This window comes from Myxocyprinus asiaticus, chromosome 6, assembly GCF_019703515.2.
Source record: "Myxocyprinus asiaticus isolate MX2 ecotype Aquarium Trade chromosome 6, UBuf_Myxa_2, whole genome shotgun sequence".
In the NCBI taxonomy this organism is placed as follows: Eukaryota; Metazoa; Chordata; class Actinopteri; order Cypriniformes; family Catostomidae; genus Myxocyprinus; species Myxocyprinus asiaticus.
In genome coordinates, this window is record NC_059349.1 from 6,022,391 (window position 1) to 6,038,449 (window position 16,059).

Genomic DNA, 16,059 nt, shown 5'->3' on the forward strand with positions numbered 1-16,059 from the left:
TAAAACTAATTAATCAGTCCTCAACTTTAAGCTTTGCTCATGTGTATGCTCATGCTATACAAGGGATGAGGGGGAAATTATAATAATAATAATATAAATCAGTACTGTTTAATCTTTGTAATCATTTTATGGTGTTTGTTGTGCTCTCTTTCTCTTTCAAATTTCTTCTTTGTTTTTTGTTAAGAGGTAAAAAGTTTGAAACAACTGAGCAAGGACAAACTGTTTGTGAACATTCAGCCAGCGGCCACACCGCTGTTGGAGGTGTTCAGAAGTACAAATAAATATGAGAACACTCAAGACTACATGTTAAACATCAACTAATGTGACTAATGTGTTATCAGTTACTTCATGCCTCATTCTATGAGTAACATTTTACACGAGATTAGTAAAAGAAGCTGTTTGAACCACTCGATGATGATTTAAAGTAATATATTGTATATGCAGTAGAAAATGCATAACTTGTCTTGTTTACATTCGGAATTCATGGTGCTAATGCGCTAACATGCTATACACGGCCATAATATGTGCCGATTACACTCTGTTACTACTCTGAGACTGATACTACTGCAAAGATTGGTGTATAAAAAAGAGTTAATGACGATAGCCATACTATGGGCAGAAGTGTTAATGGCTTTCGGCTGAAGATGGCACATAAGTGAATGGGCACTTACAAATATTTGAGTATATTTGATTCCTTTTGTAGACTAATTTAAAAAACAAAACAAACTGCATGACATAATTTTGGAAAGGACTGCAGGACCTAAAGCCTGCTTTAGGTTCTTTTAATTAGAACTAAAAAAATGTTGTCGCTTTAGCACACAAGGAACTATAGTTCCCTTAGCCGTTTATATAGACCTTTTTTAGCTTCTCCTCTGGGGTAGGTACTTTTTGGGAGAAGAGGGACTGTGTGAGGTGCTGCAACCTGTGATTGGTCAAACACGTATGATGCACAAAGCAATTTGAAACGCGAAGAGTCGGTAGCCACCATGAGTATACAAACTTGTAGCTGCTAGCCTGCTACTCAGAGAACTGCAGTTAGTTTCCAGTTCCGTTAATAGAAATAAAATAAAACCAACAAAATATCCAAAGATTATCACCTGTTTCACATTTTACGTGTGTGCAAGGCTGAGCAGAACTGCTGCGTGACTTCAACAGGAGATGCGGTTTGAGTTTTCATTTGTACTGTGTGACTATACAAAAAATAAAGTGATTTCTGGCTTACTACATCAAAATTTTCCTGGGATAACAGACATAAATATTAAGATGTTTATCTAGGTACTGTAATTGAAATATATTATAAAATTAACCATCATGAAATCTAATTTACATGAGTATCTTTGTCCTCTCCGTCTCTAACTGTACAGCGAGTCAGAATTACTACCTTAATGACTCTTGAAAATAGGCACCTTACAATTCATACACATTTTTAAAACAAACCGGCATATTCATCTGAATTACAGCATGCCTGAAAGTGTAAATTTGCGAATGCGAATTCACCCAGCCAGCGCTCATTCATTATAGTAGCAGTGTGTGATTTTGTGCGTGTTGTAGTTAAAACAAAGATTGGCCCAAAATCTAGGCACAATTGCTGATCACAAAGTTAAGATGAAAATTGGCAAATCGCAATAGGTGGCCAATCGATCGGTGCTTCCCTAATAGAAATTGGCAGTCTGTGTGCCAGTCACATTTGGCCGAAATTCATTGATTAGCCTAAGTTTTGATTGTACTCTCCATTTGAATGATAACAACAAAACAATTGTGCATGAAATATCTAAAGCCATCAGACACCTTTAATATAAAAATATAAATAATATCAGCTGTCAGACATTGGCTACTCCATCAGTTAACCATATTCTTACTAAGTCTGTGGGGAGTAGCTGCAGGCTAACATAGACTGATAGTATAATAGAGCTGTTGAGCCTTGACGTCAATTGGGGGTTTGAACTTATGAGTAAAATAAGGTCTAGATGATGCAATTTAATACGGCTTCAAAATTCACATTTGAGGTATGACTGTGTGTAATTTGTGTTGTAAGACAAAACGTCCACGTATTGTCAAGTAATGTTTACCACAGACCTTATTTTACTCATAAGATTAAAAACCCTATTTAAAAACCCATGGGAAAATTCCAAGGGAATCCATGGCGAATTCTCTTCCAGGTTTGTGGACTACAACCTGAACAGTTCTGCACAGTAAATAAAGTTGTCTCTGGGTTCCCACATTCAGTTTTTTTCCTGCAATAACGACCATAAATTATAAAATGGTTATCAGGAGTGGGGCAATCATCATAAAATCTATTTTGCATGAGGGGGACTACCACATTTACATTCAAATGGTCATTAATTCACATAGAATGGGGCTCAAACCTTCTTTAATCATCTGGATTCAGTCAGATTTACTGAATAGAAAGTATTTGTGTGTCCGTCATTGTGTATGAAACTTGAATTAAGTCCAACAGACATGACATTTTTTGTGTTGCTTTATTTACACCTTTATTGCAAACAATTGTATTGATAAAGAATCAGGATCTCAGTATTCATGTCTGGTTTTCTCTTTGTGTCGGGATCCTGTCAACTGTTTCTAGTGTTTTTGTCTTGTGTGTGTTCTCTCCATGTGATCTCTGTCCCCTGAACCCGTGTGTGTGTGTGTGTGTGTGTGTGTATACAGGGTTGGGAGGGTTACTTTTGAAATGTATTCCACTACAGATTACAGAATACATGCTGTAAAATGTAATTTGTAACGTATTCCGTTAGATTACTCAAGGTCAGTAACGTATTCTAAATACTTTGGATTACTTCTTCAGCACTGGTAGAATTTTTCACTTGTTTTGATTATAAAAACTCTGTCAGTACCGTAAGACAAAATACACATGTTAAAAATACATTCTCTGAAAAACCTAAATATCTTATGCAGTGTTGTTTCTAAAACAAGATGAATCCAATTGATCTTGTTTTAAGGATTTTTAGATATTTTTACAGGAAAACAACACAAAAATGATTATCAAGAATATGATTTTTGCCCTGATATCAAAGGTCTTACTAGAAAAAAATAAAAAAAATAAATTATGATCTAACATGAATTTTCTTGATAAAAAAATATGATCGTGCCTGGTAACGTGCATGTAAAATGGCTAGAAATAGCATTTTAACTTAGCGCAAAGCTGACAATTTAGCAGACGGGCTGATTTGAGTATTTCTGTAACTGCTGATCTCCTGAGATTTTCAAACACAGCAGTCCCTAGAGCGTAAAGAGAATGGTGCGAAAAACAAAAAACATCCAGCGAGCAGCAGCTCTGTGGACGGAAATGCCTTGCTGATGTAAGAGGTGAATGGAGAATGGCCAGACTGGTTCAAGCTGACAGAAAGGCTACAGTAACTCAGATAACCGCTCTGTACAATTGTAGTGAGCAGAACAGCATCTCAGAATGCACAACACATCAAACTTTAGGCGGATGGGATACAACAGCAGAAGACCACTTCGGACACTTTATTAGGACCATAGTGTTCCTAATAAAGTGCTCGTTGAGTGTGTGTGTGTGTGTGTGTGTGTATATATATATCTATATATATATCTATATATATATATATATGTATATATATATATATATATATATATATATATATATATATATATATATATATATATACAATTGAAGTCAGAAGTTTACATACACTTAGGTTGAAGTCATTAAAACAATTATTTTAACTAATCCACAGATTTAATATTAGCAAACTATAGTTTTGGCAAGTCATTTAGGACATCTACTTTGTGCATGACACAAGTAATTTTTCCAGCAGTTGTTTACAGACAGATTCACTTTTAATTGACTATATCACAATTCCAGTGGGTCAGAAGTTTACATACACTAAGTTAACTGTGCCTTTAAGTAGCTTGGAAAATTCCAGAAAATTATGTCAAGCCTTTAGACAGTTAGCCAGTTAGCTTCTGATAGGAGGTGTATTGAATTAAAGGTGTACCTGTGGATGTATTTTAAGGCCTACCTTCAAACTCAGTGCCTCTTTGCTTGACATCACGGGAAAATCAAAAGAAATCAGCCAAGATTTCCACAAGTCTGGTTCATCCTTGGGAGCAATTTCCAAATGCCTGAAGGTTCCACGTTCATCTGTACAAACAACAGTATGCAAGTATAAACACCATGGGACCACCGCTCAGGAAAGAGACGCATTCTGTCTCCAAGAGATGAACATAGTTTGGTGCGAAAAGTGCAAATCAATCCCAGAACAACAGCAAAGGACCTTGTGAAGATGCTGTAGGAAACAGGTAGACAAGTATCTATATCCACAGTAAAACTAGTCCTATATCGACATAACTTGAAAGGCTGCTCAGCAAGGAAGGCGTCACTGCTCCAAAACTGCCATAAAAAAGTGTACATGGGGACAAAGATCATACATTTTGCAGAAATGTCCTCTGTTCTAATGAAACAAAATGTAACTGTTTGGCCATAATGACCATCGTTATGTTTGGAGGAAAAATGGTGAGGCTTGCAAGCCGAAGAACACCATCCCAACCTTGAAGCATGGGGGTGGCAGCATTATGTTGTGGGGTGCTTTGCTACAGGAGGGACTGGTGCACTTCACAAAATAGATGGCATCATGAGGAAGGACAATTATGTGGATATATTGAAGCAACATCTCAAGACATCAGCCAGGAAGTTAAAGCTCGGTTGCAAATGAGTCTTCCAAATGGACAATTACCCCAAGCATACCTCCAAAGTTGTGGCAAAATGGCTTAAGGACAACAAAGTCAAGGTATTGGAGTGGCCATCACTCAATCCGATAGAAAATATGTGGGCAGAACTGAAAAAGCGTCTACAAATCTGACTCAGTTACACCAGTTCTGTTTGGAGGAATGGGCCAAAATTCCAGAAACTTATTGTGAGAAGTTTGTGAAAGGCTAACCAAAAAGTTTGACCCAAGTTAAACAATTTAAAGGTAATGCTACCAAATACTAACAAAGTGTATGTCAATTTCTGACCCACTGGGAATGTGATGAAAGAAATAAAAGCTGAAATAAATCATTCTCTCTACTATTATTCTGACATTTCGCATTCTTAAAGTAAAGTAGTGATCCTAACTGACCTAAGACAGGGAATGTTTTCTACGATTAAATGTCAGGAATTGTGAAAAACTGAGTTTAAATGTATTTGGCTAAGGTGTATGTAAACTTCTGACTTCAACTGTATATATATATATATATATATATATATATATATTGGTGGCCAAAAGTTTGGAATAATGTACAGATTTTGCTCTTATGGAAAGAAATTGGTATTTTTATTCACCAAAGTGGCATTCAACTGATCACAATGTATAGTCAGGACATTAATAATGTAAAAAATTACTATTACAATTTGAAAAATTCAGTCTGGTTTATGTTAAGAGTAAAGGGCATTACTTTAGTTTGCAAATCACTATTAAAAGAAGAGAAGAAGATGTAGTTTCGGTAGGTGGCGATAATACTCCAACTGGTGGTAACCAATCACCGCTCAACTCCAAAAAGAAGAAGGAGAAGAAAAAGCAAGCAGAAATAACGGAGGATGGACCCTAACGGGGAATGCTGGCACATTGGTAAGCTAACTAATTTGTCAATTTTCAGTATTTTATGCAGTTTACTGATAGGTAGAATGAAACGCCCATGAACTGATGATTACTGAAACACCAGTAGACTGACTCTTTTAAGAAAAAAACAAAGTTCATGATCATGAAAGCATTAATAAAATAATATTAAATAATTGTTTCATTACTTGGGGCAGTGACAGTCCACTACAGTATTAGATTAGCCTACTAAGGACTAGAGTTACTGCAGATTACAAAATTGCGTTGTAGAACTCTATCATGAATTAAAGATTTCATTTACAATTCATGAATCCCCTGAGAAAACAGACTAGTATTTGGACTATGGGATAACTAGTCAAGGTCTTTGAATTTACTTAAAAAGTACAATCAGGTGTGCAGTGTTGTATGGACATAATCTCTGCTCTGTGTTTTTCATGCCAGCAAAGACTGCTGTAAGATTCTTCTAGATGAATTCAAATTACTTTGACAAAGGTGCTGTAAGCGATTTTAGCCGTTCTAGAATTTCCACAAGCTGAGCCGTCTTTCCAAAAACCCTGCACTCCATAGATACCAAATTAGCTTTATTGAGAGCAGCAAAATAGCTCCCTCAACTGACAACTTTTATGAACAACATTGCATAAAAATGTAATTAAGCCTCAATAATTCAGTGCAACTACAATACTATGAGAACGGGCAAAATGATTGACAGACAGAAAGAGTCAGAGGCTGCTGCCTCCGGACACTTTTTTGTTTGCTGTTTACAGAGTCTAGTGCTGTCACAGAGACGGGAGAGATATCTCAGGACACTGATTTCATTACATATCTTTCAGGGAGTAAAAACGTTTTGAATACCTTTCCATGAAAAAAATCACTTACAGCACCTTTAATTTCCAACTACTGTTATGTTCTGTTACATCTACCAACTACATGATGACGCCGATCTGTTACACTGTTCTGAGTCTCCTGCGGCACTGCAGGAAAAGTATAAATGATGTTATTGTTATGGATTTGCTAATGAATATTAATAAGGATATGCTTCAAGGAGTGTCCAGTTATGTACCTAATACATTTTCCAGCCTTCACCATAGAAGGATTACTAGTTTTGCTGATTACTAAATATTATGTTTTTTTAACCTCTCTACCCTAACAGTTTACATTCACAGCGATTTGAGATTCAAGTCTTCACTTCCTTAGCAATTCATCAATAAATGCTGAGATGATTCCCACCATCCTACTAGTAAAGAAGACACTGATGAGCCGTGAAATGTATTAAAACAAGAATAAGCCCCAAATAAAATGGAATATTTAGGACATACAATTATAAAAATGGAGGCTGTTAAAGAGGAGAATGGGGACCTGAGTGATCCAGAACCAAGCAGAGTGAAAAATGAAGATACTGAGGAACAAATAGGTTGGTGCCCATTTTTGGTTTTTCATTTACATTTAAATGCATTCATTTAGTGGATTCTTTCAGAGGTCAACCAATTAATATATACAGCTCTGGAAAAAATTAAGAGAACACTGCAAAATTAACAGTTTCTCTGGATTTATTGTTTATAGGTATGTGTTTTAAGTCAAATGAACATTTGTGTTTTATTCTATAAAGTACTGACAACATTTCTCCCAAATTCCAAATAAAAATATTGTCATTTAGAGCATTTATTTGCAGAAAATGACAACTGGTCAAAATAACAAAAAGGATGCAGTGTCTTCAGACCTCAAATAATGAAAAGAAAACAAGTTCATATTCATTTTTAAACAACACAACACTAATGTTTTAACTTAGAAAGAGTTCAGAAATCAATATTTGCTGGAATAACCCTGATTTTCAATCACAGCTTGCATGCGTCTTGACATGCTCTCTACCAGTCTTTCACACTGACCGATTCCAGCCTTGCTAAAGCACCCCCAGATCATCACAGATACTCCACCTGGTCATCTACTGGTTAGACGGAGACCTGGAGAGGCCTTCAAGCCATAGTGTCTCCCTCCCTCTGTGAAATATAGTGGAGGATCGGTGATGATCGGGCAGATTTGTCTTTATGAAGGACGCATGAATCAAGCCACGTACAAGGTTATCCTGGAAGAAAACGTTCTTCCTTCTGCTCTGACAATGTTCCCCAACTCTGAGGATTGGTTTTTCCAGCAGGACAATGCTCCATGCCACACAGCCAAGTCAGTCAAAGTGTGGATGGAGGACCACCGGATCAAGACCCTGACAAGGCCAGCCCAATCTCCAGACCTGAACCCCATTGAAAACCTCTGGAATGTGATCAAGAGCAAGATGGATGGTAAAAAGCCATCAAACAAAGCCGAGCTGCTTGAATTTTTGCTCCAGGTGTGGCATAAAGTCACCCAACAGCAATGTGAAAGACTGGTAGAGAGCATGCCAAGACGCATGAAAGCTGTGATTGAAAAAATTTGAGTTATTTCAGCAAATATTGATTTCTGAACTCTTCCTAACATTAGTATTGTGTTGTTTAAAAATGGACATGAACTTGTTTTCTTTTCATTATTTGAGGTCTGAAGACAGTGCATCTTTTTAGTTTTTTTGACCAGGTGTCATTTTCTGCAGAAAAATGCAATAAATGACAATATTTTTGTTTGGAATTTGGGAGAAATGTTGTCAGTATTTTATAGAATAAAGCAAAAATTTTAATTTTACTCAAACACATATCTATAAATATTAAATCCAGAGAAATCGATCATTTTCAGTGGTCTCTTCATTTTTTCCAGAGCTGTATAGATATTTTTTGGATTAATCTGCAATGATGGCTGCTTTTGGAACTGTTTTCTTATTGGTAAAAATCAACATAGAGAGTTTGCTGATAGTTTTTTTCCGATTGGTTGCACTGTAGGGTTCCAGAGAGTTCCTGCTCATACTGTATTTATGACAATGAGCCCGTTTACATGCACACCAATACATTGATAACTTCCAAAAATCAGCAAAAAATGTGTTTACATGACATTTGAAATAATCGTGTTAATCTCTGCTTTTGATGTCAAACTGTGAAGAGGCATGCACACAACACTTGTGCACGTTGGATAAACCAGTAAGAACACCGGTTAGGGTGTATACATGCAATGTGAAATTGGTGTATTGGGCACAAATCTACCCATGTCGATCGGTTTATTCTTAGCCGTTTATGACCTAACCGACCTAAAGGAATGCCGTTTAATGTGTTTGCATGACTGCACATGTTTTCGGCTTATTTGGCATCACTGGTGTAAGAACGTCAATGTAAACTCGCTCAGTACTTACTGTATAGTGTTTATGTTGTAAACACATTGTAGTACGGTGAAACGCTGTATTTCAGAATTGTTTATAGTTAAGTCCCGCATTATGCATCAAGTCAAATAATATTTTTTTCTGGCTATTATTGAAATTTTGGTTGCACAATAAAATGGATCTGGGCTGACATTTGAATTATATTGGACTCTTGTTTTCTTAATTTATCTGCACATCCCATTAGGAAAAGTCACAGACATTGTTTTTTAACATTCAGTAAATTGATTTTTCAAAACAATCCACCAAATAATTGGTTATCTGCCTTTTCCACCACCTTAGTTATCAGTATCTGCAAAATCCAACGTCAGTTGACCTCTAGATGCTTTTATCCAATGCGACTTACAAATGTGCAGTCTTCATTAATGACTGCTAAGGACCATCTAGGTAACTACATTTTAAGTAGTTTATCAGATTTGGTGGTTGTACTCGCAAAATCCATTATGAAAACAAAATAAAATGGATTGATGATTGCATTAATATTAGAATGAACTTTTACCACATCAAAGATCACACATAAATGCGTAAAATTGTTGTGTTCTGTAAATAAACTGGTGGGTTCCTTTATTTCTTTATTGCCATTGAATTGACAAATGAATATGTTCATTTTAGACCAGATGGAAGTGAAAGAGGAAAGTCAAGAACTGATTAGAGGAGTGGAGGACAACCACGATAATTTCATCACTGGAGAAAACTCTGGTAGTAGCTCTCAAAATAAGAAGACTGTCACCTGCCCTCAGTGTGGAAAGAGTTTCACACGTAAAGGAAACCTTAAGAATCACTTAAGAATTCACACTGGAGAGAGGCCTTACACATGCCCTCGTTGTGGCAAGAGTTTCAGTCAAAAAGGACATCTTCAACATCACATTAAGATTCACACTGGAGAGAGACCTCACCCATGCCCTCACTGTGGAAAGAGTTTCATAGAAAGGGGACGCCTTAAGGAACACCTAAGAATACATACTGGAGAGAGGCCTTACAAATGTGATCACTGCGGAAAGACTTTCAGACGTAAAGGAGACCTTAAGAGTCACAAAAAAGTTTACACTGGAGAGAAGCCTTACACGTGTCAAGAGTGTGGGAAGAGTTTCACAGAAAAAGGACACCTGAAGAATCACATAAGGATTCACTCTGGAGAGAGGCCTTTCACATGCCCTCAGTGTGGACAGAGTTTCATACGTAAAGGAGATCTCAAGAGTCACATTAGAATTCATTCTGGTGAGAGGCCTTTCACATGCCCTCAGTGTGGAAAGAGTTTCAAATGGGCAAACGGTCTCAAAGATCATTTGAGCACTCACTCTAAAAGAAGGCCATTTAACTGTGATCAGTGTGGTGAAAAATTTAGTGTGGCTTCAAACTTGGAGGCACACTTGAAAATTCATGCAAATGAGAGACCTTACTTATGTTCTTTTTGCGGAATGAGATTTTCACTGCTGGACTATTTGAAAGAGCACCAGAAAATACACAAAGGTGTCAATTCTCTTGCGTGCTCTGAATGTGGGAATACTTTCGCTAGAGCCAGCTGCTTGAAAGAGCACCAAAAGCTCCATTTTGGAGGAAAACCTCACAAGTGTTCTTATTGTGGAAAGAGTTTCAGTCATTCAGGACACCTGAAAACACACGCGAGAGTGCACACTGGAGAGAAGCCATATCCCTGCTCTTCATGTGGGAAGAGTTTCAGCACATCAAGTACACTACAAAGACATAGACGACAATACTGTCCAAAGTTGTCACAGTGAACTAAGTTCATCTCCATGTCCAACAATTAAATTGTGTTAAACTCATATAAACCCAGGGATGAAATGGGACAGATGTGTAACATCTCTTTTAAAGAGAAAATAAGGCTTTGACTTCATTGTTTTACACTTGTGCTCAATGCACCTCAACAAACCTCACAAGCAGCACAGCCACAAAATGAGAGCCGTTCACACAGGATGTGTTCTTCACAGCTGGATGAAGCACAAAAGAATGTAGCGATCTCAAGATGCAATTTTCAAAGTTTCAACTACTTTTAACTCGACACAGCATCCTAAAAGCACAGCATTTACGATGCTGAAAACCAGTGAGAAGCTCCAAAAGATACGGCCGTCTGATGCATGTACATAGACTGACAATTTAAAATAGCACAGATGGAACGCAATAATGCGTCCTCTGACTGACGAACTTAATTGTAAAATGTATTGCACTCCACTCTTGGGTTGTTCAATGATATGGGGAAAATAAAACAATAAATATTTATTTCTAAAGCCAGTTTTTGTATTGTCCAGTCCAAGGGTGTCAACCTCAATTTCAGTATGGGCCCCATCAGTGTTGTATGTGCCTTCAAAGGGCCGGCTGAAAATGTGGCACCAGCACTTGATTAATTACCAATAATTTTGCATATTGGGCATTGAAATGCACATTTAACAGAAAAGCATTGATTTTGAGGTTGGGATGCAGATGTAAATTATGATATTAACAGTGTGACTAAGTTCAGTCTCCATAGGACTGTACTGATTAAAGTACAGTCCTCTATTGAAATTTCTGAAGGCAAACAAAGCAAGATAAAAACTCACTACCACTGTTAGTAACTATGCTTTCTATATAAAAAACTATTGCATTTTGTAATGAAAAACAATAGTCTATGTATATTTAGAAAGCATTTCTTCCAAAATACCATAGTGTTACTACAGTAAATCGATGGTACATTTTTGTAAAGGTTTGTAAAGCCTTCTAATTTATGTCTGTGCATGGCACAGTGTTTTCTTCTGTCTTTGCCAGTGCTGTTTAGAGTGGTGGGGCTGTTTAATATTGTTGTAATTATACCGAGACATTTGGAGTTGTGCAACAAAACAATTCTGTGCTGTATTCAAATGGGTTTTGCTTCTCACTGGTTCACAAGCATGTTTAATGATCTGCGCTGCGTGGTCAAAACCAGTCCACGAGTAAACGCACATGCTCTGCACTTGCGCCACTATCCATTGAGCCATGCTGATAATTGGTCCAGGTAGTGCTGTTTTGTTCCGCTTTTGGAGCGAGCAATATGCACTCCACAAAACAAGATTAGGATAATAGCCGTCATTCACGGGTGGGACATGTCCCTACAACTTTCTGCCTTTGCCAATTTTGTTCCCACCACTTTTTGAAATGTCTAATGCAGAAGAAACAAGTCCAGTTCTTGACCAGGAGTTTTCATTTTATATATGTATGTTCTAATAGGTGGCGATCCAGCACTGGAGTTTGTTATTTTTAATGTTAAAGTGAACCCTTGTTGCGGCTCTTATCAGTGGCGCTGATGTTCTCTCATGCATCCAGACGTGTGACGTAGTACTCCGCAGCTCATGCTCCTTTCCAGTTAAAGCGCAAGCAAAATGCAAACATGTGTCTCCGCTCACTATATAAATCTAATGGCGTACAGTCTTTATTAAATTAAAATGTAGGGCTGGGAAATGTTAATTTCTCCTATAGTTGACTGTTTACGTGTAAAAAAACAAACAAAAAAAAAACCGCAAAAACTTCACTAATATTTTTTCCCCACTGCTTGTGGCTAAAATTGGCATTTATATATTTTCAGGAGGTACACACTCGACTCGACTGCACATCCTAGCACAGAAACTGATTGTGTGAACAGTGCATGCTTATTCATTACACGCAATGCATGTGCTGGAGACTTCACCCCCAAGCAGTGATTCAGGTGTGAGAGAGATACAGGTAAGCTGCCGTATCTCTTTGCATCACCCGAGAACTCTCTCACTGTCATCTGAATCACTGTCAAAAGCAAAACCACGTCTGTGAGCGACAACTTGCGCTCGATAGAGACTCAACAGCCAGAGAAAATAGTTTTGAGATTTTAAACTTCTACAAATAAAACTTTAGCATTCAATGTGTTTTATATCTGTATGTTTAGTGTCTTATAATTTATTGGCAATGTACACTTTTTTTTTCTTTTTTTTTTTTTTTGCCAGTGAAGCTTGATATAAATTGAATCTGCCCAATTGATCCTATGATTGAAAAAAGTCAACTGGAAAACACCAGATTTTGATTATCTTTTAATTACAGCATGTACTCTGATTTTACAGCATGTAAATATATACTTTTATCAAATATTCATGCCTGTAAAATGTACCTACTTTGTTTGCATAAAAGCACAATAAATTAGTATTAAAAAAAATTATCACATTTATTTTGAATGAAACAAGTATACATACATTTGTACTGGAATATTGTCTGAATATTCATTTATTTAAAAAACATCAAGTTTAGAAAATGTTAAAGCACTATTATATATTTATATCATACATCATGTATTATATTATTTTACATTATATTATATTACCTTTTTTTTCCCCTATTTCACTGCTGGGCATATTCCTTTTTTCCTTCCCATTGTTGTCCTATATTTCTCCATATTATTTCATCTACACTTCTAACTTCTTTATCTACATCTAATATACAAATATATCAGTCTTTGTATCTCATTTTCTACCTATTCTTTTATTGCAGTTATTGTTGTTACCATTATTGTTGTCATCATATTTTATTATTACTATTACTTTTTCTCTAATTACCCTCCTTTGTTTTGTTTATTTAGTTTTATTTTATTTATTTTTCCCTTCTTTCTATTGGTATGAGAGAGAGAAAATCACAAGACCACATTACCAACAGGTCTGTCGACCTGGCTGAAACACATCATTGGTGGATCCCCCACAATAAAATCCAAGCACCTAAGGCAGAGATGCGACCAGGTCATGCACCAGTGTTCTGGATGGGCCTGCCATGGTGCCATGATTCAAAGCAAAGGCATTCCACTGGAATGTGGATGTACAGCAGGAAGTCTGTCTCACCAGTTATCAGCCCCCACCACCACACACACTCTCTCTCTGTCTTAAAGGGATGATGACAATGATGGTAATAATAATAATAATCCTTTATATACAGTACCGTGAAATGTCTTAGGCACGTAAGATGTTTCACAAAAGTATTTGTCTTAAGATGGTTATTTATATCTTCAACTTTAGTGAGTCAATAGGAAATATAAATGTTAGACTCCCAAACATTACTTTTGCAAATAGAAATGATTAGAATAGAAGAACAGGGAGCCCTGCAACAGATGTCATAAAGCCCTCCACTGAACATCATGTCAGTCTGAGATTACATAAAGAGACAGAAGCAATCGAGACAGCCTAAATAGATAGAAGAACTGTGGTGCATTCTCCAAGAAGCTTGGATCATCCTATCTGCCAACATCCAAGAAAAACTGTCCAGTTGTACCTAAGAGAACTGGTGCTGTTTTAAAGGCAAAGGTGGTCACACCAAATATTGATTTAGCTTTTTTATGTTTACTGGACTTTGTATGACATTAAGTGATAAATGAAAACTATTTATTTCATTATTTTTGAAGACATCCTCACTATGCAACATTTTTCACAAGTGCCTAAAACTTTTGCAGAGTACTGTATATTATTTAAATGACATATAAAATACCCTTCTTCCCCTCTTTTAAGAGCATCTTTTAAGCTCATCCTTTTTTTTTTTTTTAATCACATCAATCAACCAAATAAGAACCCTGAATACAGGACACAATAAGATCATACTTACAATCATTTCTATTTTCACACATATTGAGAAGCTGTGGAATCTTTTTGCACTATTTGTACTCTCCATGTTTGTCTTTGTTTTTTGTTTGTTTGTTATTCCTTTACCTTCTATAATGCCTGTCACCAAATAATGTTGTATATAATTCCTGTAATGTTATGTTGCAATAATAAAAAAATAAATTATAATAATCGTGATTAATCACTTAATCGATTCACATCCCTATTAAAAAGTTATACTGGGGTGAATTAGAACCCGGAACTACTGCTACAGGCGAAAACTTTACCATGAAACCGATCAGTCATTCTGGCTTAAGTTATGCTGGTCCATGTATTCATCCACTGATTAACAAAATCCCAGTACTGACAGTGTTAGATACAGGGTAGACGACAGATCAAGTTATCAAATTATGTGAGAATGTTTACTGGAGTGCTTGAATTGGTCATCAAGAATTGGTCGAAAGATTATTTGACCTTATCACCTAATTAAAGTTGATATGCATTGTACCCTCCCACGGGCCTGATGTCACTCTGCTTACATTTACGATACAATTTACTATCCATATATGTTATTAATGTTGAAAATGATGCATCTTTTCAAAGGTCTAAGGGTTCAACATCAATATCTGGTCTCTGTTTCACAATAGAAATGCTCCAACAACAGTAGTACAGTTATTTGTGTCAGGAGTACAAATTAAAACATGCAAAATCAAAACGGGACTTTGTACCTTTATTATGAAAAAGCGATCGCCAGATTAATCCAGTCCGCCACACTTGGGTAAATTATCCATGACAAGTGTCCAGTGAAAAACATCCCATAGCACATAAATCCGAGAAGTATTGATATATTCTCCATTGTTAACATGAGATTTCGCCTGAAAGCGTTACCTTTCGCCATCGTTCTCCAACAAATTATGCAATCTGAGCAGTATTTATGTTGTAAAACTGTATATGAATTTATACATTAGAGTCTCACAAAACGAGTCCACCTCCAAAGTCTGTTTTCAAAAATGGGGTTGTAGTTTTATGCCTTTGGAAATTCGTAGACTCAAACTGAAACATATTGGACCTCTATAAGAGGCCATTTAGAATCCCATCCTATTGGAGGATTGTTGGGAATATGAGTATGCAAATTTGAATAAGGATGCTCAACAAATAGAAATAAGTAACATCGATGTTTGCCCTACTGTAGTTATGCCACCTCCATGGCTTTTGCCAAATCATGTGATCGACCTCCAGCTGTTAGACGGTATAAACAATATAAACAGGCAAGTTCCAAAAGATACAATATTGCGGCAGTATTTAGATCAGAAATATTTTTCAGTAATTAAAATATATACGGATGGATCTAAAGACTCCGATACAGGTCATACAGCTGCAGCAGTGTACATAGGATACTTCAGATACAGAATATCAAAAAGGACATCAGATTATTTATCAGTGTACACCACGGAAATCTTGCTATCATATTGGCTCTTCAGTGGATTGAAGAGGTTCATCCACTTGAAGTGGTGATATCTTCATCTAGGCAGGACATTCTATCAGATATACTTCAAAGTCTGTTCAGGATATATCAATTAAGAACAGTCATTTCCTTTTTATGGGTACTCACTCATGTAGGGGT

The 16,059-nt window shown here is 36.5% G+C and overlaps 1 protein-coding gene across 3 annotated transcripts; it reads left to right on the forward strand.

The window, feature by feature from the left end:
- The first annotated feature begins 5,474 nt into the window (after positions 1-5,474).
- LOC127442899 (gastrula zinc finger protein XlCGF57.1-like) lies at positions 5,475-14,581 on the forward strand. Of its 3 annotated transcripts, none has more exons than XM_051701262.1 (4): positions 5,475-5,588; positions 6,727-6,987; positions 9,145-9,249; positions 9,475-14,581. In XM_051701262.1, the coding sequence occupies exons 2-4, from the start codon at positions 6,873-6,875 to the stop codon at positions 10,599-10,601; spliced, it is 1,347 nt and encodes a 448-aa protein (XP_051557222.1). In that variant the 5' UTR covers positions 5,475-5,588; positions 6,727-6,872; the 3' UTR covers positions 10,602-14,581. The 3 variants fall into 3 exon arrangements, with proteins under 3 accessions (XP_051557222.1, XP_051557223.1, XP_051557224.1); XM_051701263.1 differs by lacking the exon at positions 5,475-5,588 and adding an exon at positions 5,623-6,558; XM_051701264.1 differs by lacking the exons at positions 5,475-5,588; positions 9,145-9,249 and adding an exon at positions 5,623-6,558.
- The last annotated feature ends 1,478 nt before the right edge of the window (positions 14,582-16,059 follow it).

What these genes read in the sequence shown, in the direction of transcription:
- LOC127442899 (XM_051701262.1), top strand. Translation starts at nt 6,873, where the DNA reads ATGGAATATTTAGGACATACAATTATAAAAATGGAGGCTGTTAAAGAG. An exon ending in AGATACTGAGGAACAAATAG is followed by an intron (nt 6,988 to 9,144) that starts GTTGGTGCCCAT and finishes CCACCACCTTAG; the next exon opens with TTATCAGTATCTGCAAAATC. An exon ending in GACTGCTAAGGACCATCTAG is followed by an intron (nt 9,250 to 9,474) that starts GTAACTACATTT and finishes TGTTCATTTTAG; the next exon opens with ACCAGATGGAAGTGAAAGAG.